This window comes from Oxyura jamaicensis, chromosome 9 (genome assembly GCF_011077185.1).
Source record: "Oxyura jamaicensis isolate SHBP4307 breed ruddy duck chromosome 9, BPBGC_Ojam_1.0, whole genome shotgun sequence".
In the NCBI taxonomy this organism is placed as follows: Eukaryota; Metazoa; Chordata; class Aves; order Anseriformes; family Anatidae; genus Oxyura; species Oxyura jamaicensis.
The window spans coordinates 7,997,371-8,025,214 of record NC_048901.1 but is presented as its reverse complement, the minus strand read 5'-3'; the positions used below and the strand labels follow the sequence as shown (position 1 = coordinate 8,025,214).

The 27,844-nt window shown below is 49.4% G+C and overlaps 3 protein-coding genes and 1 long non-coding RNA gene across 6 annotated transcripts in view; 3 read left to right on the top strand and 1 right to left on the bottom strand.

Moving 5' to 3' along the window:
- LOC118171196 (G-protein coupled receptor 35-like) overlaps window positions 1-14,225 on the top strand; it is a 49,013-nt gene extending 34,788 nt beyond the window's left edge. The window contains exons 1-2 of one of the 3 annotated variants that reach the window (XR_004753098.1): window positions 9,433-9,495; window positions 13,062-13,194. Coding sequence is in view for 1 of the 3 variants with exons in the window: in XM_035334072.1 (XP_035189963.1) it covers window positions 13,062-14,031 (970 nt within the window). In the remaining 2 variants the exon portion in view is untranslated. Of the gene's footprint in view, window positions 1-9,432; window positions 9,496-12,143; window positions 12,487-13,061 lie in introns of those variants that run through there. The other 2 variants (XR_004753099.1, XM_035334072.1) reach the window with 2 other exon arrangements.
- LOC118171201 lies at window positions 9,573-13,923 on the bottom strand. Its single transcript, XR_004753100.1, has 3 exons — window positions 13,801-13,923; window positions 12,990-13,232; window positions 9,573-10,059 (listed from the first exon to the last, which is right to left on the bottom strand). It is a non-coding gene; the product is annotated as an uncharacterized LOC118171201 (long non-coding RNA).
- Window positions 14,226-15,783: 1,558 nt separating the features above from the next.
- On the top strand, window positions 15,784-19,197 carry LOC118171197 (G-protein coupled receptor 35-like). Its single transcript, XM_035334073.1, has 2 exons — window positions 15,784-16,026; window positions 17,642-19,197. Exon 2 carries the CDS (start codon window positions 17,654-17,656, stop codon window positions 18,599-18,601), a length of 948 nt encoding a protein of 315 aa, XP_035189964.1. The 5' UTR covers window positions 15,784-16,026; window positions 17,642-17,653; the 3' UTR covers window positions 18,602-19,197.
- Window positions 19,198-22,733: 3,536 nt separating this feature from the next.
- Window positions 22,734-27,844, top strand: LOC118171198 (G-protein coupled receptor 35-like). The gene is made up of 2 exons (XM_035334074.1): window positions 22,734-24,643; window positions 25,970-27,844. The coding sequence occupies exon 2, from the start codon at window positions 25,996-25,998 to the stop codon at window positions 26,923-26,925; it is 930 nt and encodes a 309-aa protein (XP_035189965.1). The 5' UTR covers window positions 22,734-24,643; window positions 25,970-25,995; the 3' UTR covers window positions 26,926-27,844.

Below are 27,844 nucleotides of genomic sequence, written 5' to 3'. Positions count from 1 at the left end.
TAGGCTGAGGAACCCACTTGTTGAGCTGGGGAAAAAGGTTCCTCAAATGAGCCACATTTTTCCTCTTCTGTTACAAAATCCAGCAACCTTAGAGGCAGTATTTTCCTTGTGGTACAAGGTGGCCATATGTTTGTAATCCTCTGAAATCCCAGGGCTGCAGCAAAGGCTGGTTCTGCTTCTTGTGCCAGGTTTTACCTGACAGCAGTGATGCCAATGAGTCTGCTTTGAGAAATCGGAGGTTTTGACCCTCAAATTGTTTCAGGCAAGAATTACTTTGTACCTGTAGGTCCCATAAGTGCCCCCTGACCTGGTTTAAGATGTGCAGTCCTCCTGCATTGGTAGGGTCAATCTTCCCCTCCCAAGGATGTGGCTGAACCTTGCCCTGATCAGAGGCTTGAGGCCAGGGGAGCAGCAAGCATTCAAATATCAAAAAGAAACATCACACCTATGAGCATCTGTCCACACACTGGAGTTAATCAAAGTTTTGGGGAGGGTGCAGGCCCTGACAGAAGAACTCTAAGCTGCTAATGATGCTATTTTCTTCTGAATGGGGCTTCCTCATTGTTACAGCATCCAACAGAATGATTAGAAAGATATTAGTGTTAATCGGGAATTAGCTGGTCCAAAACAGACTGAAAGCAAAATTGAGAGTCAAGCAGAGACTTCCTGTGACAAAAGGTTTGTGATGAAATGCAGCTGAGTGGAAGGGAAAGAAAAGGAGGAACCACAACTTTTTGAATTAAGCATGTAACTAGGTTGAGCGAATCACTTCCCTGCGTAAGCATGTGAGCATTATTTCTCTATGAGCCATAAGCCTGTCAGACTGTGACAGTGTCACTAGGAATTTAGATTAGTGCAAGAGGGAACAAAATGCAGCCTGCACTTGGTGCAGCTGCATGAATTCTGAAAGGTCAAAGGAAAAAAGGTGCTTGGACTAGCCCTGGTGAGAAGGGCAGTGAATGCTGGGGACAGCAGTGCTCTGCTGCTCAAAGGCAGCTCAGTGCCCTGTATTGGGGCCTTAGCCTGCTTGCTGAGCATTTACCTTGAAGGTGCTTGGTGCTTAGGCGTAATTAAGAGCTGACACAAGAAAATTCCCTCACTGTCCCCCTCTGAGCCTGGCCCCCACTGTCCTTTCGGACAATAATTCTCCTTTGGCCTTCCCCAGCCAGGACTGTGTTTGGGGGCCGGTGCCCTCGCAGTACACCCTGCTGTGGTGTCACTGCTGAGAGAGGGCAAGCAATTAAACCAAGCAATTAGGGGCAATGAAATGCCAAGCAACCTGGCATCCGTAGAGGCCACAGCACTGAGGGGGGCTGTGCTATGGGGCTTCCGCAAAAGACCAGAAAGAGGGGGCAGATGCTCCCAGCATGCTGGAAGGCAGCGTGAGGGGAACTGAAATCAGAGTCTTGCACTGCTTTCGTTAAAGGTGGCCTTGGGGCAAGGCACAAGGCCTGTGCACGGCAGGCCATGATGGAGGTATGGCGGGCAGTCAGCCACTGAGGGCAGAGGAGCAGGCCATGCCTGGGGGACTGCTGTGCTGCCACGTGAGATGGTAACAGCACGGGGGCTCGCCGTCACTGAGGAGCAGTGTCCGGCCCTGCAGTCCTGCCCCAGGCTGCCTCTCAGTGCAGGCTGTGCTCTTCCCAGGTGAATCTAGTGCTGAGGCCCTTGCTGTTCCCTCAGCTCCTGCTGGCAGCCAGCAAGGTCCTTCCCAGAGCAGGAGGGGAAGGCTGTGCTCACAGGGCCACCCTCCTCTGGCTGCTGCTACGTCTGTGGACATCTTCCATCGATACTCTTCTGATGCATGCTTCTGATGTGTGTGAACAGCAGCTTATTTGCACATATCTCCCTACCCCCCGGGGGGGGGACCCCCCCGCCAGCCACCAAATGCCCTGAGCTAGGGCGATGAGAAGTGCTGAGGACCTGGGAGGTGAAGGACGGAGGTGCGTGGCGCCTGGGCACAGGCGTGTGGCGTCTCTCTCAGCTCACTTTGCCTCCCCTGTACCCCTTGGCACTGCGCTGCCCATGGGCAAGGTTGGTCCAGGCAAGGACATAGCCCCATGGTCACTCCTGTTAGCCCCCTGGTTCCGGCCTCTCACAGGAGATTTCCTTCCCCCAGACCACCAATACTGCAATGGAGACTTTAAAATTATTTTAAACTGTTAACATTGAGGTAAAGCAGTTGGGAACCTGAATATCAGGCTGGCACGGCTATTGTAACCACAAAACTTGGGCTGATTTAGACGTCACTTGACTAACCCCAAATAAAACCCTGCCCCAACTAGGCAGAAGATAGCACTGAGGTCATAGGAAGGTGTTTATTTATCTGTAGGCTTGGGGTCCATATCACCAGCATCTGGAAAATGTGCTGTGGTCAGATGTTTGCAGAAGGGAGCTGTGGGGAAATTTGCTACTTTCCTGAGTAGGAAGTTGTGGTCAAAGGCTCTCACACAGATGAAATATCACAGAGAGAAGCAGGCAAAGCCCCAACCACCAAATGAAGTTCCTTGTTCATTGGGTGCAGCTCAATGTTATGGTTTGTTTGTTCTCCCCCACATTGCGTGTTCCCTGGCTCCAGTGGCTTGCTGCTTGTGGAGGGCAGCCACTACAAGCGGGATGGCGTCTTTGGGGTCAAATTTCCTGTCTGAACTTTGTTTCTTCTGTCTAGAATGCACAAGTTCTTCCTGTGAGAGGTCCATGGAGGGTATTTTGGCAAAACTGTCACATTTTCAGGGAGTGCAGGAGCAGGGAGAGCAGGCCACCTGTGGCGTGAGGTCAGCAGTTTTGCTGCTTTGAATTGTCACCGCTGACAATCGGTGAGATGGTGCAGAGAAACCAGTGACTGGGTGAGAGTGAAAACCCCTCGGTGCTGATCTGTGCACATTCTGTGGATACACTGTTTGCGGCTCCGCTCCCTCACCTGGGTTTTAGCGATGGGGGTGCTGGAAGTCAAAACTTCCAAGATCAGCCTAAACTTACATCAGCAGAGCCTGGGGCTGAACTTCCTAAATCACATTTTCCTCACTTCCAGTCCATGCAAGGGAGAAGTGTACCTGCCTCCTAGAGTCTCTGCTGTTCTGCCAGGTTCATGCTCTTCGCTATTCTGCATTACTCGCTGAGTGCAGTATGTCAGCACAGCTCCGGAAGAGGGAACGGTTGATATTTATATGCATGCTCATGTGCTTTCCTGTGCTGAAAAGCAGAGAAAACACAAACAACTTGATTTTTGAATCTAAGAGGCAGTCCTGCAAAGGCTAGCAGGCAATCCGATCTCTGACATACTGCATTTTACACAAATGCATGCACAGATCTTAATCTCATACCACCCAGCAGGCTCAGGGTAGTGCCCATTTGCTTTCAGTTGTTCCCATTACACAGTTTGATTTTATTGAATGTTCAGTAGCATGCAAAGGAAGGAAATAACCATTTGCCGTCACTGGCTGGTATCATTCAGACCTACCCAGGAGCTGTGTAATGTTATTGACGTAGTTGATGTACTTCTGGTAGAAATCAAGTATTTGGCCACGTAGTCCTCAATGAGACAGAGATCTTCACCACAGCTGGGACAGGTGCTTGCAGCACTTGTGTGCTGTGACATTATCTATCTGTTAATGAAGAAGGGATAACAGCGTGCCAAAGACCCTCAGCACAATCCTGTCACATCCACCCTGCTGCCAGCTCCCTTGTTGTGCTGGGCATAGCTCATGCATACAGTTTGGAAACCCCTGGTGTGCTTGAGCCTAGGTGGGACTTCAGGTGCTAGATGTTGCAGTGACACCAGCACAGCTCACCCATGACATTTGGGGAACCAGGTGGGAATCACCTCCTCCATGGTCTTCCCTGGTGGCACTTGCCTCAGTGTCCCTGACTGCCTGGGGACACTTACCAAAAGGCACCCTTGCCCTGTCCCCACTGGCATTTGGTGCAGCCTGTTGAGGGCACCAGCACCAGCCACAGCTCAGCGTGCAGGCAATGCTCTGCATGACAGCAGATCAGACGTCACCACCCTATCGCTAACACTGGATTCGGTTTTTCATGTGCTTCTGCAATTTTTTGCTTATCTGCTACCTTTCTGTGTGAGGCTCACTTCTCCAGCAGAAACGTTTCTTTTCTGGTTAGAAATAATGAAAAAATGAGTAAAATATAATTCCTCGGCACTAACAAACTCCTTAACCTTGCTCTCCTTGGTCACTTAGGTCACTGGGCCTTCTGAAAATATTGAATCAAAGCATGAGTGAGTTATTCCTAAATTTTCCTTTATTAAACTAATATTAAACTGAATTCCTAAATTTATTTTCCATTTCAGGATGGTTGTTGTCAGATGAAATGTTTGTTCACAAATCCTTTTGGGCTTTGCAATGTAGAGCAGCTTTTTGGTACCGAAGCATCATTACCTTTCATGAATGCTGTGTGATGGATTTGAATCCAGCCTGTCACCTCTCCTTTGCTGGTGTATTGCTAGTTCTTAACTGATGTAGTAACTAGCTTTCTAAAAAATGTGCATGTTTATGAAAAGCAGAACAAAGTGACCAAAGTGGAGAAGGTGTCAATTCCTCAGATTTTTTTTTTTTTTTTTTATCAAAATTTTAAATAAAATTCCGCTGCCATTCCTGGTAGTTGCCTGGTCTTTGGGGCTGTGCTGGCACATCTTCCCCCCGATCTTTGTGAACCTGGCTGCTTTCCTGCTGCTGGCCTCCCATGGCAATGAGTTTCGCAGTTTAACAATGCACTGCGTGAATAATACATGTGTCTGTACACAGGGTAGGGTTGTTTGTCTGTGAAGGCAGGACCACTGTAGGACATGGGGACCCTAAGTGGTGACTTTGAGAATGAGAAAATGGCCCTACATCATTAACTTTAAATATATCTTCCTGCACCACCTCTCTCTGTTCTGTTCTCTTTGCACGTGGGCCCACTATCTTGGGGCTCAATGCGTGAGTAGAGCCATGGCGTGCCACCTGGGGCAGCCAAGCTGTGTTTGTGATGGCAGGGGAGACCTCACAGCTCAGCTGCACGGGCTCACCGGCACCCGTCAAACCATGGTGGAATGTAGTCTGGAAGACAAGTGGAAAAACTGGGCATGGGAAGATGAGGGCAATGAATCCAGAAGGCACTGAGCTTTAAGGACACCTTTGTTTTTAAGTCTATCTGCCTTTCAGTATATTCCATTCCAGTAGTGCTTCGAAGACAGCAACCATGGGCAAAAAGTCCAAAAATATAAGCAAAAGCCTCTAGTCCTCACGTGGGCTGTATTGTAGGAGTGATTGTTCCTCCTAGGCTGAGGAGAGATCAGCTTAGGAGGAGCTGATTTTTTATTTTATTTATTTTTTTCATGCAGTTGAGAGAAAGAGGTAAAAAATATGCTGGATCTCTTCAGCTCATCAGCTGTCACCAGCCTAGAACAGGGCACTTGGAAACAAAATGAGACAGAAGTGTTTTTAATGGGTGACACACAGAGATGTAAGGAGATCACTGCTTGTAAACCCAGCTATGCTTTGTTCAGGGGGCAGCTCCAGCCATACCCCATGGTGTAGCAATGCATCACTCAAGTGCCTCTGTTCTGAATTACTGGTAGGTGTGACTTGTACACTTACGAGGACAGATCATCAGTGCTCTTCAGGCTGAAGCCCTTCCACACCTAAATGACTGCACTGCAAAGTGACCTTTCAGATTATAAACACATGGCTGAGGGGTGAGAAGGGAAAAATGATAATTAAAAATAAAACAAAACAAAAACACTAAGGATGTTAGTTCTTAAATGGTACCCACAAAGGTCACCCAATCTGTTACAAGAAGGTTTGCATCATCCCATATAGGCGTTCCTCCCATTTCACACCACAACTAAAACCACACAGTCTAGTCCTGTTCAGAGCATTATATTTTAGTAACACACAAACAGATCTATCTGTTAGTTTAGCAATTTCCTGTGCTGGGATTTGGTAGGAAATTGTTGAAAAATGCCAAGAAAATGTAAAGACGAACTGAGGAGCTCCCCTCACCTCCACCCAGAGAAAACAACAGTTGGATTTTCCTGTTTTTTTTTTTCATGCACTGAAGTTCCCTGTATGTTGGAGCAGGCAAACTGCTCCTGGTGAAGCTTGCCCAAGCCTCGTCCTGCGGCACCATGCCAAGCGCTGGCAGGGCTTGCTGAAAGTGCTGCCCTGCTTGGGGTGGGCAGGAGGGACCCGTCCTCCAAGGCAGATGCTGGCTTTAGTCCGATGTGTAACCTGCATGCCGTGGGAAAACAGAGCCATGGGGGTGGGAAGCCTGTAGGGTGGTCTCAAAGGATCAAGGCCCCTGAGAGAGAAGGTATCATCCCTGAAACTGTAGGAGCTCGGACTGAAGTCTTTTTGTGTGTGTGGACCAACTGGGAGAGCCTTCATGGGTAGCCGGCATAGGGCAGAGCAGTTCAGCCACTGCAAAGTCAGTATCAAAGATCCCACTCTCTGCTCTCCTCCTCAGCCCAAAGCTGTTCTCCCCAAGCTGCCACGTGGCCAAAAGTCACTCACACAGAGATGCATCAGCCCTGAACAGCACCATGCCTCACTAGGGACAGCATTTCTCCCTCCACCTGCCCCTAACTGCCTTCTGAACCCCACAGGGGGACATGTGGCTAGGCCAGGCACCCACCACATGGACCACCCCATCCCATAGGAGCTTCGGGGCCCCCGCTGTGCGGTGAGACATGTAGGTGGGTGGCAGCCCCGTGACTCGTGAGTCACCGCTCCCCCCATCCTGCCTCGCACGGCAGGGCCACAAACGAGCCTGCACATCGGGGTGAGCATGGGTACCGTCAGCACGGGGAGGGCCAAGGCTGAAGGCTTCACTTTCCCCACAAACACAGGGAGCAAGAGAAACCAGAGCACTTGTGCCCACCTGTCTGTGGGAGGGACAGGCGGTGGGCATGGCTGGGCCAAGCTGCTCGCTGCAGCCTGGTTTTGTTAGTCTAGCACCAGCTGAAGTGACAGGACGTGGTTGTGGATGCGTATGTGGGGCAAGCTGGCTATTTCCTCGCCCCCCTTGGACTTTTTCTGGCAGAACAACTTGCTGTGCTGCCGAACGCTGCCCGGGAGGCCCTGTGTCCTCATCCTGGCAGTCCTGAGGCAGTGTCCTCACGCAGGTAAGTGACAGGCAGGACGGGAAGGCGAGCTGAGCAGAGCTGAGGAGGAGCTGGAGGGGTGATTTCGGCCCTGTCCACCACAGCAGCACCCCCCAACATGTCTCCGTGTGGGTGCCCAGCCCTGCCACGGCAGGGCTATGGGTGCGACCCCCAGGCAGGGGCAGCCTGGCTCCCTGCGGTGACAGCCAGGATTCTGCAGAGGCACCACTGACGTGACTCATCTCCACACGACCTTCTCACTCTGCAGACACCAACAGGCTTATCTGCAAGTTTCCCCTGGAAGGGAAGCACTCTGCTGTGATGGTTTCCACTGCCTCGTTTCCATCATGACATTGAAGCCCACTGTTACCCTGAAGCATCACCTCTCACAAAGCCGCGGGGAGAGCTGTTACTTGTACCCTTGCCCACCAGCCGGTGGCCTTTTTCCTCTCAGCATTTCAGAGCTCACAGCCTTGTCTACCAGTGACATGTGTCATCACCTTTCGGCTTCCCCTCTGTCACCAGAAATAATCCACAGCATCAAGAGGCTGCAGCGTGCAGACACTAAAAGTGCAGCATTTCTATTTGTATCTGCTCCTGTCCCAGGCACAAAGTACTGCACCATACCCAGATTTTTGGGGACAGCAGCATGTAGAGGTGGAGCTGGCATTTTTTACAGGAAAGCTTAACCTGTTCCTTTCTTCTTCCCTGCCCAAAGGCATTTTCTTCTGCTGCTCGTCTCCTCTCCTTTTCCAGCCAGGTGTGCATGCGAGCAGGCAGTCCCCATGTGCCCTTCCCTCCCGCACTGCTGACTTACACAAATGTTCCTCCTCTTTCCAGGAAAGAGCATCCAGAGAACCAGAGTCCATCTCACCCTGATCTCCAGTAAGCAGACAGAGGAAATCATCTTGTAAATAATTTCAAAGCATACTGAGGACAAGAAGGTGATTGGTTTTACAAAACCATGCCTGATAACCAGATAGCTATATCTGAGTAGGTGACATGCTGGTGAATGTGAGATGAGAGCAGTGGCTGTGCTTGTTCTGAACTTTGGTGTTGAAAGCCTTCCTGTCTCCCATGATGTCCTCACCCCATGGTGAAGTGTGGGCTAGAGAAATGGGCCGTGAGGTGGACTGAAAACTGCCTGGACTGCTGAGCTCCAAGCACTGTGGTTAGCAGCATGGAGACCAGCTGGAGGCCAGTCCACAGGGAAGTCCCTCGGAGGTCAAAGCTGGGCCAAGTTATGAAGATGCCAAACCATAACAGCTTGGCTGCTGGGACAGAGTGCACCCTCAGCAGGTCTGCAGATGACACAAACCAAGAGGAGCAGCTGATAACACAGGAGGGTTGTGCCAACATTCAGAGGTATCCGGCCAGGCTGGAGGAATGGGCCAGCAGGAACCTCATGGGGCTCAACATGGGGAAGTGCCAGGTCCTGCACTAGGGGAGGAACAACCCCAGACACCAGTACTGGCTAGGGACCAACCACTTGTAAAGCAGCTTGTAAAGCATTACAGCTGGCAAGCAGGCAATGATCAACTCCCTACTAGCTCTATTGCACACTGATGATTGGTGATACAGCTCCCTACCAGCTCTATTACACAGTGATTATCCACACCAGCTAAATAGCCTGTTAGCGAGCCCTTTGGGGCTTACAGCCCTCTCTCCCTCCTCCATTTCAGTCAATGCATGGCCTGGCAAGCGAGGCTCTTTGCCACTCATATGAGTCTCCAAGACTGTGGTGAAACCCCATGAAGCTCTCGCTGCTCTGGCTGTGCTCAGACAGGACTGAGGCTTGAGCCCCGCCACCAGCTCCTGCTCCACCCCTGCTCCAGGCACCAGACCCACCCCAAAGGGCCCTTTGGGTGCAGACACCTCCATCTGAGGAGCGCTGGGGAGATTTTCTCCACCCTCAGGAGCAGCTATGCCACGCACTGAGCTGCTCGGTGAGTCCATCTCTCTTCCCAGAGCTGCACAACCGCAACTCACTTCAGCACCTAGCTGCAGGGCCCTGCACATCCAGCTGCACAAGTGAGATAGCTATAGGTATCGTTTCTTTGTGGCCTTGCCTAGGTAAGGTTTGACCACAGCATTTCAGCTCTGCACTCACGCAGTATTCCCACTAACCAGTGAGCACAGCATTTTAGGCGGTGCAGAATGAGGCACAGAGACCATACTGGAAAGCACTGCAGACCGGTCAGCAGATTGTTTGATGTTCAAGACCAAGCTGACACAAGATCCTTTCCCACACAGGAGGAGGTGCTATAGAAGCCTTCAAGTACTTGTGAGCCCTTGGTGCAGTCATCTGCCCCTGTGCAGCCCGTGCCTGGCCTCCCACCCTGCTTGCCCTGCTACCAGCAGGACCTGCTGCTGATTTTGTGGCATTAAACCCACAGGTAACTTCACTTTTTGCTTCTTCCTCTCTTGCTCTCCATGAACTGCTGCTCAGGGGCCTGCTGTGGCTGGGAGGAGGTGGAGGAGGCACCCTTTGGAGGACCCATTTCTCCACACCACTGCATTCCCTCGTGCGGAGACCTGTTCAGCAGGCTGCTGTCGCTGAGACTTCTCTCTTCTTACTCTGAGGTGTTTAGGAAGATCACAGCGTGTTACTTTCCAACAGCATCTGGCAGCTGGAAACTAAAGTCTTCCCACCATGGGAGATAAGTAATTCCAGAAGAGTTTTTGTTTGTTTGTTTGCTTGCTTGCTTGCTTGCTTGTTTTTTTTTTTTTTTTTTCCTGTCTAAATGAACCCTTGCATCCCCTTCCAGGGTCTTTTGAAGCAGTTCTGTGTTTACGATGACTACCTTGCTGTTTTCCTTAGTTTGGCTTACCTCACAGCATCCTTTTCATGGACCAGTTTGGGCACTTCAAAACCAGTTGGTGAAGTCACAGAGGATGAGGAGGTGAGGAGGAAGGGACTGTTAGTTTCTCCATCCTGAGTAGGAGGCATCAGAACTAGCCTAAGTTAAACAAATGACTTCCAGAGTTAAATACCAACTACAGGTGGGAGTCCTCAGGACTGTTCTGGCAGAGCAAAGCATGGTTTTTGGTGTGCTCTTCTACGGCTTCAGAAGAAGGCAGTCACATGCCCAGCCCTTCAGGTCAAGGGATGTACGGACAGATAAGCCTTAAAGAATATGGGTTTTGTAAGAATTTTGTGCCTCAGCTCATTGTGTTTGAGAGAGCTCTGAACAACAGGGTTAGCTCAGGCAGTGCCCAGGTTTCTTTATGCTATTTGAAACAGAGAGGAAAATCCCTGCACCTCAGTGCTGGGGCAGGACCCTCAACTAGGGCTCTTCTGACACCGAGGCAATTTCTCTCTCACTCCTTCTGGCCATGCTTCCCTCCCTGCAGTGCCCAGGTTACATCAGCACCCTTCTGAAGTGCTGTCCAGGCCAAGTCTAGCCTCATGCCCATGTAGCACATTTATTAAATCTTTGCTGACAGCTATTCATCCAATTTATCAGGAGAACTGGTCCAATTCAGGGCAGTTGCTGCAGAGGTGGACAGTTCTGTTTACAGTTGTGTTTATCATCCCTTTTCCCATGAAGTCAGAGGTGTAGCAGAGGCTGAGCTGCACCCTATCCTTCCCATCCTGTTTTCCTTCTTTCTCTGCCTCTGCCCAGTCCCAGGTCCCTTCCCTCACCCACCCCAGCAGACCCCCTCAGCCCCTGTGCTGTCTTTTACTCATTTCATCCACCACATTCACCCTTTGCTCCTCTGCTACCCACTTACTTCTGAGCACCCCCTGCAAGAAGGGAGGAGGATTTTACATGCAAGGGTGCATGCTCCAGTGCTTCTCCTTCTCTGTGGGCATCCCACTGGGTGCTGGCCACTTCAGTGTTGCTGTGACACCCACTGGGTCTCCAGCCTCAAACTCACTTCTCTTCCTCCAAGCTCCCTGTTTGAGGTCTGGAAGAAGCTGGAGAAAAATGAGGCCAGCTCTGGCCTTCATCCCCAGGCAGCCACCAGGTCCCATGGTGGGGGACAGGGGCTGACCAACTCTTCGCAAACCATGGAGGACAGGCTACACTGTACCGGTGGCTTTGTCCTTCCATCCCCAGCCTGCTCCTGGTCCTCCAGCAGCACTGAGATGCTGTTTTACAGCTGTCTCTTTCCTTTTCTCACAACTGTAGGTTGCTCTGCTACTGCAGCCATCTCCTCTTGTCCTCTGCCCTCCCCCCCCCCCGCCCCAAGCATTTCCAGCAGCCACAGGATATGCTAGCTTATCAAACAGCATCTCCTTGAAGACACGTAATGCTCCACCATATCCTATCTGTGCTGCCTGGCCTGATTTAAAGCCCTCTGCTTGTTTCCTCCCTCCTCCCCACCAGCCTTCAAGTTCCTCCTGGCAGGGAGCACTTGCAAGCCCTGAGCTGCAGGGCAGATGGCAGATGCTGGGAACTGCAATTGGGCCACATCTTGAGCACCAAAGCTGGAGCCCTTTCACACTGCAGAGCACACCAGCACGGTTTGCCTGCATCATACTTCGGCACAGAGGCTGCTGCCAGCAGTGTGGCAGCACCAGGGCCAGTGCAAAGCAACCTGGGCATCAGCCACACCAGCAAAGCCACTTAGTGCTTGTGCAGGTAGTGAGCATAGTGGTGTGGCAGCTTTATCCCGAGATGAAGGCATTTCCCTGCTGCTACTTGATGTGGTTCAGAGAGGTTTTCCTTGGGTGACAGCTAGCAGCTTGTTCCCAGGGCGCAGGCTGCAAGCAGCGAGGTCTGTTGGGACACCCAGACATCAGCATGCAGAAATTAGTTGAGAGCTCTCTGCAGGAGTCACATTAATGTCTGCTGGTGTCCAACACACTTGTCTAACCCCCCAGCATCTGTGACATTTGTGAGTCAATCAGTTACTTCAGAGCAGAAGCCTGACCTTGGAGGCAGTGCCCTCACCATCTGACCACAAGGTCTGCGTGGTTTGCAGAGGAAAATGACTGCTTAACTAGGTGTCTTCATCACGGTGTCCCCCTGCCTCTCTGAGAGCTGTAGGATTTCACCAAATTCCTCAGCCCTCCACTCACCAATTAGAATGGCAAATACTTGAAATCAAAAGGTTGCATTCTTTCCAATGTGCATCGAGATGCAAGCAGAAATTCAGTGACATGCCCAGAATTGCCAATTCAGAGAATATGTGCACATTGCACAGAGCTACTCTGCACAGGATGGAGCCTGATAGAAACTGATTTTTATCAGCCCCCAAGATCATACTCTTCACACAACCAATGCTCTTTGAAGCATCTAGTAGCTGGTGTGACAGAGGCTCTGGACCTACTGCTTATAGGTTTCACAAGGCAGACTGGATGCTTACCTTGAGAAGGAACCATCTGTAAAGCCCTTATTTGTGGCTCCTTGTTCTGCACCAGCATTTCCCTCTTTTGGGTAAGTCTGTCTGCTTTACATCTGTAGACTTGTACTCTCTCCTGGAATGAATGGGCCTAAAATTATGTTAATCTTTCTCTCCTTGCCAAGTCTACCCCTTGCCTCCCAAGCCAGTAGACCTGTTAGAAGAGCTTTTGCTCATGGATCATGTTAGACATTTGCACTGGTTGCTGCAGACCCTGCCTAGTTCAAAACCAAGCTAACAGTCTTTTTGCCTCATCTGCACAGACTGGCTTAAAGAATTAGTGCTCACATTGTCACAGCGTGCCCCTGCTGTATTTTAGTCTGAGTGCTATTCCCCTCTGCCATTCAAGAGTCCACTATTTAATAGGGGCTGCCTGCCATGTCCTATTGGAAGTGCATTCTGAGATATTTACTCATAAGCTGAGTAAGCATAAACAGAGCCTGACACAAGGATGCATCCCAGTTACAGGCTGTCTGAGACAGCCATTTGTGTAGACTCAAATTCATATTCATAACAGTGTAGATATTTAAATAAATACCCTTTGTTTATAGAAGTCATGAATCTGTTGAGAGGTAGGAGAAAAGTCTTAACCATTTTTTCCCCATTTCAGGTCTCAGAACATCACATGCCATCCACACATCAGGACAATGAATAAGTCCAACAGCTGCAGTGTAGCAGATGTAGAAGTGAATCACCATGTTCGTCTCACTGAATTTGCTCTGTATATCCTCATTTTCTCTTTTGGAGCAATATTTAATGCCCTTGCCCTGTGGGTGTTCTTCTGCAAAATAAAGAAGTGGACAGAAACCAGGGTGTACGCAATCAATTTAATTTTTGCTGACTGCTTCGTCATCTGCATCTTGCCTTTCATGGCTTATTTTATCTGGAATAAGTCAGTCCGAGATGAACTCTGCCAGTTTATAGAGGCAATGTATTTTATCAACATGGTAGTGAGCACCTACATCATTTCATTTATCTCCATTGATCGATATATTGCCATAAAGTACCCTCTGAAAGCTAGGACCTGCAGGTCTCCATCAAAAGCTGCCCTTCTCTGTGGGCTTCTGTGGGTCTCTGTTATAATCGGTACAACCTTAAGATTTCAAAAGAGACAAGCTACTTTCTGTTTTCAGAAGGATGCCACCATATCCACTGCTCAGACCATGCTTTCCATTTTCTTCATTTTCACTCTTCCATTAGCAACCTTGACCTTTTGTTCCATAGAAATCATCAGGAACCTTAAGAAACAGCTGAAGACAAATTCACTGGAAAATAAATTAATCCAGAAAGCTCTTTACATTATTTATGCAAATCTGATTGTGTTTCTAATATGTTTTCTGCCAGCCTACATTGCGGTACTTTTCAGGTTCATAATGAAGTACGTTGGAACTAGCTGTTTCCTGACCCAGGTCATGATGGACTTCTTTGCCCTGACGAGGTGCATTGCCACGTCCAACTGCTGCCTGGATAGCATCTGCTACTACTTCGTGACCAAAGAATTCCAAGAAGCCATTCTGCTGCCCAAATCCAGCACTGACAAAACAAATCAGACCCAATCCTTGCAGACAAACACTTGCTAAAGGAAAGGAAGAAGAATACAAACCAAACCACCACCACCACCAAAAAAAATGCAATGCCAAGAGAAGGTACAGCTTCAGTGTTACTGGATAACCATTGCCCTTTCGTTCCAGGGACAGCTTTGTTATGCCTATCATTACCAAGTTAATTGTAATTTTTACTCTACGTGTCTATTAAACAAATCGGTTGTTTCATACAGAGGTGTAAAAGCAAGTATGTGACATGTAACATGGCTCCCTTCTAGCACCTATCTGTTACTCTTACAGGAAGACAGGTGACCAAGTATGTCACCCTGTTTTATTTCATTTTGCAGCTAAAGACAACTTAACCTTATTGCCAGCACAATATAATACATAGTGCTTTACCCCACTGTGTATTTCCGATTGTTTACATTATTAGAATAGGCCAATTTATTTTTAACACATTGCTTTGGTGGGGTGAGGGCATTCAGGTGGTACCACCGTATTCCTAAGTGCATGCACCTACAAAACAGCCCAGACTCCACTGCCTGCTCATCCCCTTCAAGCTGACTGGTCAGATGGATGTGCAGCAACACTTTAAGGATGAAAACAAGCCACGGCCACTGCCATAAAGGCACAGAGCACAGATCTCAGACTAGGGTTCTCCTGCTGGCTCCCCTCCTGAGCCCCAGCCCTACAGTGGCTGTCCCTGGGGGGCTGCTGCTCTCCACCGTAGGGGAGAAAGGGGCCCTTTGAGCCCTGCCTGGACCCTCACCACCCAGGCATCACTTTTCCCTGTGTTTGTGTTGTGGTACCATGCTGGTCCCCAGGTCCCTGGCGGCAGCAGGGGGTCACAGCTGTGTCCAGGTTTCTGCAGCCTACCCACGCTGTCACCTTTGGGACCACAAGCTCAGGTGACACAACTGCATGGGACAAATCCTGGGGCATCAGAGTCTGTCCCTGGGTAAGCAGGGCTGTGCTGGCCACTGGAGGAGCTGCCCTTGCTTTGGCTGCCCCAGGGCCAGGTGCTGACATGTGCTGGCTCAGGTACTCCACATTTCAGGGGAAGATGCCCTGTAATGCATCGCTACCAACCTGACAGTCAGGAGGGAGGTGGGCTGGAGGTGAGGGCTGTTCACTGTGCCTCTTGCATCCTGAGCAGGCACACAGGTGGTGTAGGTGAATGGATTTGAGAGTCAGACCCCCCCTGCAGCACCAACAGATGCTAAAGGCCCATGAAGTCATCACAAAGACTGTAAAAATACCCCAGGGATGCTGTTAAACATGCTTCCAAAGGTCATGACACCTTCCTCACACCTACAGGTCACTCTCCTCTCTCTTGCCTGTGTCTTGGTGGGGACTGTCATTACTGGCAGGGGCTTTTCCATGACACCAATAAGCAGCATTTAGAATCAGTGGGCAAAGGACCAGCCTGTCACACCTGCCCCCCATCGTGCAGAGAAACCAAAGAGAAGCACGCTTGGACCCTCACCCTGGGCCCACCACCACGGCTGCACAAGCACCAACGTGCCCTCCCCCCCCAAAAAAAACCAAAAACCTGCCACCCCCCGTGCTGCCCAGGGCTTGCTCCACGGCCGCCCTAGAGGCTGCACGGGATGCTGGGCTCCCAGGGGTTGCTTTTGCTGCCAGAAGGGCAATTTGCAACCATTATGGGTTTGATTTTAGAAAGGATTTGTTTTCCCACAACTGAAAATATTAAATTTTAATTGCTTGTTGGGGGGGGGGAGGGAGGGCGTAGGCTGGGTGCAAAACCAGTGGCGAAGCATTGAGCGGATGCGAGAGGAACAACAGAGGGCACCAGAGATTTGACTGTCCCAGAGAGGAGGTAATAAATGAAGCACTTTGGGGGAACAAGAGTTCATTGCTGTGCCTCAGCTCTTCTGAGCTGTTGTCAGCAGCTTCCTGGGTGGCCGTGCCCTGCGCAGAGCATCATCCTGCACCCACAGCCTCCGCAGATCCTGTGCCACTGCGACCTTCCCAAGGACCAAACCCAGCAGGCAGCCCCACAAGAAGCAGGTAACTTTTCATTCTTCCTGCACAGGTGTGTGGCAGTGTGCTCTGTTTCCTCAGCTATTGAATGAAGCGCTACCCAGGGCTGCCCTGGTTATACATTGGCACGCAGGTGCCTCGGCTTCCTCCTGCTTTCACAGATGTTGTGCTTTCCTGTTTGGCACCCACATGTGCTATTCAGGGAGGTTTCCATCCCTTCCTGTGGTCTTGTACCAGTGCTGCTCACCACGCACCTTCTGCAAGCATAGGGACACTGCTCCAGGCATGCTGAGGCACGAGACCTGGGAGATCGTCGCAGGCTCAGCAGGTTCGTGAGGGAGTTGAGGGGCTCAGCTGCTACTTGGAGCAGCTCTGTGCACACAGAAAGTGACTTTTCCACTGCAGGGTGGTCGCAGTAGGCTGGCAGGGAACAGCTGTAGGGTATGTGGTAGGACCCGGGAAGTTGGCAGCTCAGGAGAGCCAGGACACTGGTTGCATGGTAGTCCCTTCATAAATTCCACCCTGAAAATTGCAATGTCCTGGTATTTCTGTAATGCCACGCCAGCTCTGGTGCTCAGGCAGGTGCTGAGCTTTCTTATGATGTTGCTGGATCCGGCTCCCAGTCACAGATACTAAAAACATTTCACTGAGTTCATGCAGTCATATGCTTGCTCTGCAGTTTAGATACTAAGACTCAGAAAATGCTGACTTTTAAGGCAAAGTATTTACAAGAGATGATAGGAATCTGTGTGTTTTCTTTCCCTGTCTCACTGTATAATGTTTCTTACAAGCTGCAGACTGAGTCTGATTCATCCTCCATGGCATCCCTGCTGCTAGCAGCTGCCCTGCAGTATTTAAAGGCGATGATAGGCTAAAGTCTTGGATTCGTGTCTTTTGCTCTGGTAGCATTTTGGCTTCCCATTTTGAAGGCTGAGATCAGACAGGCTCATTTTCCCTTCTGTCTTTTGAGACCAGCTGGCTACCTGCCGGGGCTGGCGGTGCCCATGGGAGGCCATTCCTCCCTGCGGCCCCCAGGAGGAGCAGGCGGGTGCTGGGGGCCACCCCCAGGAACAAAGCCACCAGGGCTATGTCTCGGCTGGAGGGGCTCGAGTCCTGTGTGGGTCTGTGGGCCTGACAAAACCCACTGAGCCCATGGGGTGGCTTTGGCAGCAAGGCAAGGGTCTTGGAAAGCAAAAGGGGAATGCTGCCCAGCTCTGCTGTGAGCTGCCTTAATGCAAGAGAGATAATAGTTCTCCAGAAGGGACTACGAAATTGTCAGCCTGCTTTGGAGACTCTGCTGTTGCCAAAACCTGAAAGGAGGCTGGAGGGAGGGCAAGCCAGGCCTGAGGCCAGAGGGAGGCTGCCACCCCGCAGCAGTTGCAGGAGGGGTTTGCCTCTGCAGATTTTTTCAGCTGGCAGAGAACAGCACTGCTTTGGTGGCTGAGGGTCTGCCCATGCACCCTCCCCAGACACCCCTGTGTGGTGTGTGCAGGGCCCTGGGGAGTCCTGCGTGGCACCTCGTCCTGCCAACAGCCCCCGCGTGTGGTGCAGGGGGGGCAAGGAGCCGCAGGGCCATGAGCGAGGGCACTGCAGCGGGACCCGTCCCCGAGCTCGGTCTCTCACCTGCACCCTTCTCTTGCAGGGACAGCCGGCCATGGAGAACTGCACTGATATCAACAGCACGCTGCAGAACGGCATTTTGCTCTTTCAGCTGATCGTCTACATCCCAGTCCTCTCCTTTGGGTTCCTGCTGAACACAGTCGCCTTCTGGGTCTTCTGCTGCAAACTCAAGAACTGGACTGAGACCAGGGTGTACATGATCAACCTCATGGTCGCAGACTGTTCCCTGCTCTTTGCCCTGCCTTTCATGATATATTTTACCAAGAACAAACATCCCATAGACGAATTATGTTTTGCTGTACAGATGATATATTTTACGAACAGGCCTATGAGCATCTACATCATCATGCTGATTGCAATCGATCGATACATTGCAATCATATTCCCTCTAAAAGCAAAAACTCTTCGATCCCCACGGAAATCAGCTTCTGTCTGTGGGTGTCTTTGGATAATACAGATAATCTATTCCTTCTCCCAGCAAAAATTTCAAAAAAGTACAGAAAAATTTTGCCTTCAGAGACATTCTACTGAACCTAAGTATTTAACATTAGTCTCCATTTCCATTGGATATTTTATTCCTCTAGTGATTATAATTTTTTGTTCAGTAAAAGTCATCAAATGTCTCAAAAAGAAAATGGCCAGCAGCCTTCATGAGACAAAGTTAATCCAGAAAGCGCGCCACATCGTTTCTGTGAATTTGTGTGTGTTCACCTTATGTTTTTCACCTATCTACATCGCACTGCTCCTGCGGTTCATAGCAGAGGTTGCTAAAGCTTGTTCTCTGCTCTCAAAACTTAGAGTCTCTATTCAGATCTTTTCATGCTTGGCAAATATCAACTGCTGCTTGGACGCATTTTGCTATTACTTTGCAGCCAAGGAATTTCAGGAATTTTCCTCTCTGCTCCCCACTTGTATATTGAAGAGGTCTAAGGTGAATCAAAGCCAAGAGTCACAGCAACCCACTGAGCAAGTTATGTTATAAAAAAAGGTTTAGTGCACTATAGATGTCAAGAGCCACACTGCTGCTGAAGTTTTGCGGGAATGGGGCTACCTACAGTATTTGCAATCCTGGGTATAGGTATACCTGCAAAAAGGGGTCTCCTAGTCAAGAGAGAGCTCCACATGGTATGGAGAACAGATGATAAGGCCATTGTTTCGGCCACACACTTATTTGTACATATCATGCAGCTAAACATAAGAAACTTAGCACCTTTACAGCAATGCATAAAACCAATTTTACTGCCGTAACTTTTGGTCATTGAGGAAAAAGGAAAAAAAAAAAAAAGAAAAGAAAAACCACTGTAATACAATGTCAAGCCTAATATACCTGTGTCACTCACATCAAAGAAGTTACCTGTGCAGTGGTTGTTTCCTGCCTAGCTATAAAATGCCAATGCCTACAGCTATGACCAGGATGCAACTATCACTGTGCATGCGGTAAAACGCAGGAGTCAGGTAGTGGCAAGACACTATTGTCCTATTCCTGCCATGTAACACTTTTATTAGCTTACAGCAACACCTTGACATTTGTAAGACAAAAATCATTGTGGATATAAATAAAGCTATTACTGCAAAGTATTGTGGGCCACATAACAGACCCTTAGGAGCACAACATAGCATGTGTGTATCAAGTATAAAGCTGTGAAGACCTCACATCACTTAAATGACTTCCATAAGCCCTGGTGAAGGCTTTCTGCTATATTTCAACAGGGTCAAATCTTTAATGAGTGTCCTGTCTCGTTAGAGGTGAGCATAGAATCATAGGATCATTTACGTAATGAAAGGAGAAAAGACCATTAAGACCATCAAGTCCAACCACTGTGTAACACTACCAAGTCCACCACTAAACCATATCCATAAGTGCCACATCCACGTGTCTCTTACATACCTCCAGGGATGGCATCTCCCTGGACAGCCTGTTCTAATGCTTAACCACCATTTCCATGAAGAAATTTTCCTTACACCCAATCTAAACCTCTCCTGGTGCAACTTGAGGCTGCTTCCTTGCATCCCATCACTTGTCACCTGAGAAAGAGCCTGACACACACCTCACTACAACTTCCTTTCAGGTAGTTATAGAACGTGATGAGCTCTCCCCTCAGCCTCCTCTTCACCAGTCTAAACCATCCAAGTTCCCCCAGTTGCTCCTTCTGTGTCTTGTTTTCTAGTCCTTTCAACAGCTTCGCTGCTCCTCTCTGAACATGTGCCGGGAGCTCAATGTCCTTCTTGGCATGAGGGGCCCAGAACTGAACATAGTTCTCGAGGCCCAAGCTCACCAGTGCCAAGTGCTTTGCTGAACTTTTTGTAAAATCTAAAGTGCTCCGAGGCTTATAGGCAGTGTACTTGTTGGTACAAACAATAAATATTCTTTTGCTAGAAGAAAAACAAGATAGAAGTAGTGGAAAAAGTGTGCAAACTGCTCTTACTCTGTAAGTGATGTCCGCTAAAGTCAGCAAGAGCCCATTGCATCAGACCTCACAGGGAAAGGCCTCCTGACTTCAGCTGTGGATTTTCGACTTGTTACCATAGTTTCATATGTTGCTTTTGTAAGCGAGTTGGACCCAGCAAGACCACACAGCCTTTAAACAAATTTTAAAATCTCTTTGAAAAACACAGGGGTCTGCATGCATTCCTGCATTTCTGTCTCATTCCTAAAAGGTTACCACCCCTCGCAATGCCTAGGAAAGGGGCCAAAGTTGGAAGTGAAGGGCCTGGTGGATCCAGCTGGAGGCAGTGCTGAGGGAAGAGGTGGATGTAGCTGGGAAATCTGGGCTGGCTCTGATCCTACTGTGTGCAGGTCCAGCCAGGACTGTCCTCACCTCCTTTCTGCGCAACTGATGGTTCTCAGTTCACCCAGACCCTCCTATTCACAGCCACTAACTCTGACACCTGCACACTGCACCTGAGTCCCACTCAGGCAGGCAGGATCCTGTGGTTTTGCAAGTTAAAGCACCCACAAAGCTTCATTTGAAGGTATTTGAAGGTAAAGGGGCCCTAGCAAATATCACTCCAGTCTTCAAAAAGGGCAAGAAGGAGGACCCAGGTAACTACAGACCGGTCAGCCTCACCTCCATGCCTGGAAAGGTGATGGAAAAACTTACCCTTGGCGTTGTCTGTAGGCATATCAAGGATAAAAGGGTCAATAGGGACAGTCAGCATGGCTTCACCAAGGGGAAGTCATGCTTGACCAACCTGATAACCTTTTATGAAGACAACCAGGTGGATAGATGATGGAAAGGCAGTGGATGTGGCCTATTTTGATTTCAGTAAAGCATTTGATACTGTCTCCCACAGCATCCTTGCAGCTAAACTGAGGAAGTGTGGTCTGGTTGATTGGGTAGTGAGGTGGACTGAGAACTGGCTGAAGGAAGAAAGGCTGAGGGAGCTGGTGGTCTCTTTAGCTTGGAGAAGAGGAGACCGAGGGCTGACCTTATAAATGTTAATAATTGTGTAAAGGGTGGGTGTCAGGAGGACGGAGCCAGGCTCTTCTCAGTGACATCCAATGATAGGACAAGGGGCAGTGGGTACAGGCTGGCACACAGGAGGTTCCACTTAAATGTGAGATGAAACTTCTTCACAGTGAGGGTGACAGAGCACTGCAACAGGTTGCCCGGGGGGCTGTGGAGTCTCCTTCTCTGGAGACATTCAAAACCCACCTGGAAGCATTCCTGTGTGACCTGATCCAGGTGTTCCTGCTCCAGCAGGGGGATCGGACTAGATGATCAGTCACAGTCCCTTCCACTCCCTAACTTCTGTGATTCTGTAAATTCTTGTGTCTTCCGCAGGTGCATGAACTGAGGTACATACACTGTTCAGGCCAAAAGCTACTGCCTTCTGCTTACAATTAAACCTTCAAATGCAAGCTTTGCCTGGCAGCCTCCGAGGGACACCTGCAAGCACCAAGTCAGTAGGCAAGCACCGGCTTTGCCGTGCCTTCCCTGCAGCATCTGCACAGAGATGCACAGGCTGAGCCCGTGGGTGCTGATGCTGCAGGAGAGGCCACAGCACAGAGCCCCCCGTGAGCGCACTATCTGCCGCGGCTCAGTTCCTGTGTGGCTCTAAGGAAGGGGAAAGGGGAAACAGGCTCAACCGCCAGGGTCAGTCACACCGTGGGGCCGATGCTGTTAACCTAACGCTGCTATTTCGCAGGCTTTCCATGCTAAAAATAGGACCCATGTGCTCTTCTCCCAAACCCATAGTTTCATCTTGGTCAAGATCTGCTGTCGCAACACCGCGTCTTCCTGTGAGAAAGTGAGGGAAGAAAACACACCAGATGAGGCTCTGCGTGGCAGGGTGTGGCAGTGCCCTGTGTCTCTCTGCCCATGAGGAGGGGGCACCAGTACCTCCCTCACCTCTCCTGAGGCCCTGTCCCACCACCACGTGCCAGCAGAGGACACCAAGACCTTCCCTTGCCAGGGAGGGAGGCAAGAGCCCCTCCAACCTGGGCTGTCCTGGGGGGCTTTCCCAGGCTCGCTGATAGACATGGACAGCCCCATGGGAAGGGCTTTGTTTGGCTTCAAGCAGGACATCAGGCAGAGCTTACAAGGGACAGAAGAATGATTGTGCAGTACAGAAATAAGTCTTAGAGGTCAAGAAGTGAAAAGATCAAATAGCTCTTAGCAAAAATCAGGCTGATGGATATTGAAACTGCAGGCATTCTCACCTTAAATATAAAAGGCTTCTTACACACACAAATTGCAAGAAAAGAAGTGAAATCACCTAGTACTGCTGCTAATAAATACAAGAAAGCTGTCCAGGGATGACCTAAAATCTACCTGGCTACTTTATCACAGCTTTCTGTAAAGACAAGGAACCCAAAAAGCCCAGAATTTTGAAGAAGTTGGCACATGAAATCTCACAGCAGAAACAAGGCTTTCGAATAAGTCAGCCAAAATAGGGTCTGAGTGCAGGGACTAGCAAACAAAGCCCCTTCTTTATGAGGGGGCAGGCTAGGAAGGATCTAGCCAGTAGCAGCTCTGCTGTGCTCAGACCTGAAAACTGCAGTTTCACATGTGAATAACAACAAAATGGCAAAAGTGACTAGTGCTTCACCTTAGAGGAGTGTTTTGACCCATTAGCTTCTTTCAGTAAGGAACCCCCTTTTCCAGCCAAGCCCTGGTAGGCTGGTGTCAGTAAACATCCCTGGGGAGCACCATGCGAGCTGCAATGCATTTCGTCCTGGCACTGCTACTCAGCGATGCCCTAAGCCCCCAGAACTCCCTGCTGGAGAGCTGCCAGCGAGGAAGTGAGAAAACAGCACGAGCGTCATCGGTGCTGTGCCACGTAGTGACAGCTCGCGGGGCTGAGGCAGGCTGAGAGCTGTGGAGGCAGTAGAAAATGCCAGGCGAGCACATTGGGTTGTGGCAGAAGTGGTAACACCTGCAGGGGGATGGAGGAAGGGCTCTGTGAGCAGCCATGTGTGCCATGGAGCAGCTGATGGGTGGCCAGGGCACGGGGCAAAAAACTGCAAGGATCCTGCCCCGGTGGTGTTCAGGAACCACCAGGAGACATGCGAGGTCTCTGCAGATCACACTTCATTGTAGCTTTGCCTACCAGTGGCTGATGTTGAGTCGCTCTGCCATATCCTGGTGAACCGGCGCATCACGGCCACCTGCTTTGTGCCTGCTGACACGGTCCCTGCCTTGAAGCCTCTCGGGGCTGACGATGGAAGTAGCTGCCCTCGCCTGGTGTAGGGTGACTGCAGCACTGAGCTGTGAATGGAAGCGTGGTGCTGGAGCGACACTATGAACTGAGCGACCTCCAGGGTTGATTTTGACTGCTTGTGGTTAAATACTGGTAGCGATGGCTTTGCCGTAGACCATAGGAGTGTGCATCATCCTCGAACACTGTCCAAAAAAATAAGTGGTTTCTGTACATTGCTGAAACTATCAAAACTCGGGAACTGGATCACTTTGAAAACGACAGTACTAACAAGGGTCATGACATGGAAATGATGGTGGTTAGGGATCAAAGAGCTGGGTGTACTAATAGGTCAGCAACTACCTATAAGCATTCTCCAAGGGGCAGCCACAAGAAAGGCAAGAGAAACCTGGAAACCTTAGGAGAGGTATTTAGCCAAGCTCTGCGCTGCCTGTACATCGGTAAGGAATTAATCTCAAAGGCTGGGTTGTAATGTGCAGACTGACAGTGCACAAATACCCCCAGAAGCTGCTCTTAGACCTGGAAGCAGATCCTAAGATCTTAGAACCAGAAAGCTGGAAGCGTTTGCCCAAGACAGCTGGTACCAAGAGCAGGACCTTAGAACTTGCTGAACAAGAGCTCAGGTGAGCTTTTCTTGCAGATGGAGTTGCAATAGGATGGCCATTGAGGAGCCCCTGGCCAGCAGGCACCTGCACCCCAGGGCAGACACAGATTCGGCAGGTCACAAGGTCACGGTGCCACGTTCTCTCAGAATTGCTGGCTGAGGAGGACTATGGGAGACGAGACTTACCGTGATTCAGACTGAAACCGAGTTATGAAAAACTGTCTGCAGACCACAGCCCTCACCTCTCCAACAGCTCTGCGAATGGGACCAGGGGCCAGCCGAGGCTGCTCTGTCCTGGGGCTCAGCACAGCGATGGCATGTGGCAGTCCCAATGGCAGGGAGAGGACCTCAAGGACCCTCCAGGACATTTCCCCTCCAAGTGGGTGAGGAAGGCTGATGGGCATTGCCCAGTGAGGGATCGGGCACTGAACGAACCCAAGAAGAACCCAAAGCCACTCCACCACCAGAAGAACTGCTGTGGGGCCACATGGCAGACAGGCTCCTCAATCAACAGGGGGTGGTACAAGCCATGGCAGTGGCAACAGAGGAAGCTCAGCCCTGGGGAAATGCATTGAAGAGGGGCGGGGGTGCTTCCTCCACCAGCCTTGCTGCTGCCACAGCCACCAGCGAATGGTCATCGCAGAGCACCTTGCTGGTCCCATGCCAGGAGCACCACTGCAAGGGCTCATCGCACCTGCAGGCCACCCCGCAACGGGTCAGGAGGAGCAGTCAGCCTCTCCGAGGACAGCGAGCAAGCAGGTAATTCCTCCTGGCTATTTGCTGATACGGTTATTCAAGCGCTGCAAAAGGCATTGCCTATCCCTATCCACTGTGGGACACCTAAATGGTGGCAGAGAAACTGAAAGAGGGCTGGAGACTGTGTATTTGCAAAGGCTCCTTTTGATATTGGCCACAGCAGACGTGCTTTGGATGCTTAAGGGCAGTCTTAGCCTTCGCTCAAAACTCATTCCTTGCATCCAGAACCCAGGGCTGCTGCAGGTATCAGCTGTAGCCCATTCCCTCACCTCTGAAGAGGAGGTCTCACAGCAATACCGCTCGGCAGCACAATTGATTTTCAAAGCTGGTCAAGAGATGCAGCTCTTGTAGATGCTGCAGCACTGCCCTGGAAATATTTGAGCCCCAAGAATCTGCACACATGGAGCCAGGTTTCCCTCGCAGGAAACTCCACAGACATCACAGAACTCCCATGGTTTTTCTGACCGTGAAGGGTCACACCTAGAATATACTCCTGCATTAACTCCTCCACAGCAGGTGGGTCAAACAGCCCTTACACGCTGGGTGAAGAAAACACCCAGCAGACCAGATAGGTACAGCTCACTACTTTATTTCACATGGCTGCTGATCACAACTCTTGCTGTGTCTTTTTTTGTTGTTGTTTTTCCCGTGGAATTTGACAGATTGCTCTAATACTTCTGAGATTAAGACCGATTTGCACAGTCCTTAAAAGGCAGCATGCAGCTCATGGTACTCTGCTTCTTCATGCAGACTACTAAATATTGCCACCGAATAAAGGATGCAGTGGCAACTGAAGTAATAAGAAATATACTAATAATTGCTCTTACCACTGATAAATGATGACAGCTCAGGACTGAAGGAGAGGACAGTTGTCCCTTTGCAGCATCTCTCCCAGAGCGTTTTGAGTGGTGAGGATGCCAGCTGGCTTCTCATGAGCACCACGATAAGGGGAGGGATGAGACCTGGATTTAAGCATACCCTTCTCATTAAAAACAGGCTGTAACAGCCCACAGAACTCCCAGCTGCAGGATCCCCCTTTTCTGGCTGTTCTGAGTTTGACAAAAACAGGCACAAGCATTTTCCAGTGTTGCTCTCTGCAAGCAGTTTGCCCTGCACAGGATGCAGAGCCTGCTTTTCTCTCCTCTGTGGCTGAGGTCCCTCTCCTTCTTTATCCCACCACATACCCTGCAGACAGTTCTGCTCTGCAGCAGCATCTCCACAGTCTAGTTTTCACTGTGGTAAAGTTCTGAGGCTCATGAAATACTACCCAAATTAATCACCAAGTTAGTCAGGAGTCTAGCATCTAAAAGATTTAATCCGCTTTTCCAGGAACTGTTCCTCTTAATACCACCAGAATGAACCAGAACAGCTGCAGTATCACAGCCTATGAAAACTTTCCGCTTGTCCAGCTGTGTGTTTACATTCCAGTTTTTATTTTGGGCATTTTTCTGAACGTGTTGGCGCTCTGGGTGTTCTGCTGCAAGCTCAACAAGTGGACAGAAACCAAAGTATACATGGTCAACTTGGCTGTGGCCGACTGCTTGCTGCTCTTCACTTTGCCTTTTAAAACATTATCCAATTTCCAACAGATGAAGGTAGGTAGATGGTGTCTGGTTCTGGAAAGTGGCTATTTCATAAACCGCTTAATGAGCATCAGTATCATCACTGTCGTGGCAGCCGACCGGTACCTTGCCATCAAGTACCCTTTGAAAGCCAAAGCGCTGAGGTCACCACTGCAGGCATCTTTTGCATCTGGATTTCTTTGGATAGTCATCATCTGTGTGATTTTCCTTACTAAAATGATAGAGAATCGAGATCAAGATGAACTTTGTTTCGAAAAAACCTCTGTTAAGCCCTCAGTAATCAGTCTATGTGTTATTATTGGAGGGTTTTTCATACCACTGATCATTGTGATTTATTGCTCCATACAAGTCATTGCAGAACTCTTGAAAAAGAAGAATGAAAACTGTCACGAGAAAAAGCTCATCAGGAAGGCTGTCTACATTGTCACTGCAAACATGGCAGTGTTCATCATATGCTTTTTGCCTCTTTACCTTGGACATCTCCTTCGCTTTATAATGGACTCCATCAGCTCCAGCTGCCCTGCGATACAGAGGGTTAACAACTTTGTTCACCTTGCCTCGGTCCTTGCAAACACAAACTGCTGCCTCGATGCTATTTGTTACTACTTTGTAAACAAGGAATTTAAGGAAGCATCTCCCAAGCTAGTGAGGTCCAAATCTGAATCCATCGAAGATGCTAAAATTCAGCTTCCCACACATTAGAATAAAATGTACGCGGCACACATTTTTGGCATCTCCATATGCAACTGGGACTCAATAAAAGGATCAATATTAACACTGAAAGTGTTGAAACTATTCTTTTTATGTGTGATGGAGGAACTTCCTGCTAATGGGAAGGATTCAGATAAATGAAAATCAGCCCTGATTCAGACAACCACAGCAGCCCATATCATGATGCAACAATCTAGATTGCCACTACAATTCTCTGTCATATGCAAATTTGAGTAAAATGGTTCACTTCTACTGCAAAAAATCAAATTTCCCCCCAAAACCCCGAACAAGTACAGACAATGGTAAAAGTTTCTTCTGTCCATCCCCCTGCCTATGTCCGGCTTTTATGCAGTTGTGACAAAGAAACAGATTTTTTCAAGTATCAAAAAAAAAAACCTAACTCAAAGTGAAACAACTGCAGAAAAAGATGGATGTGTTTATGTAACAGATGTCTTTTCTTAGCAATAAATGCAAAATCACAGTAGCAGAGGCACATTTAGCCTGCTTTGGTCAAGTTTACGGCACAATTCAGACTATAAAACAGCTACAAAACTGTCATCAATTACAAGAAGAGGTCAGAAAAACTGCAATTACTTGTACTGGGAGAAAAGCTTCACATTGAATGCATTTGAGTCAAACGACATTAAAACTTCTATCCAAAGAGCTGGGGTGGCTGGGTGGGAACGAGGACACTGTAAACAGAGTCTGTTCAACATTATAATGCAAATAGTTGTCTAAAGAAAGTAGCAACACATTTTTCCAAAGTATCCAATGTAAATAAAAAATTTTGTTACTGGCACAGAGCACCATCGCTTAATGAATTAAATGGAAACAGTGGGGATCTAGTGGTTATGGGATCTGCTTGGTCCCCAAGGAGGGAGCTCATTGCCTCTGCTGTCCAAGCAAAGGG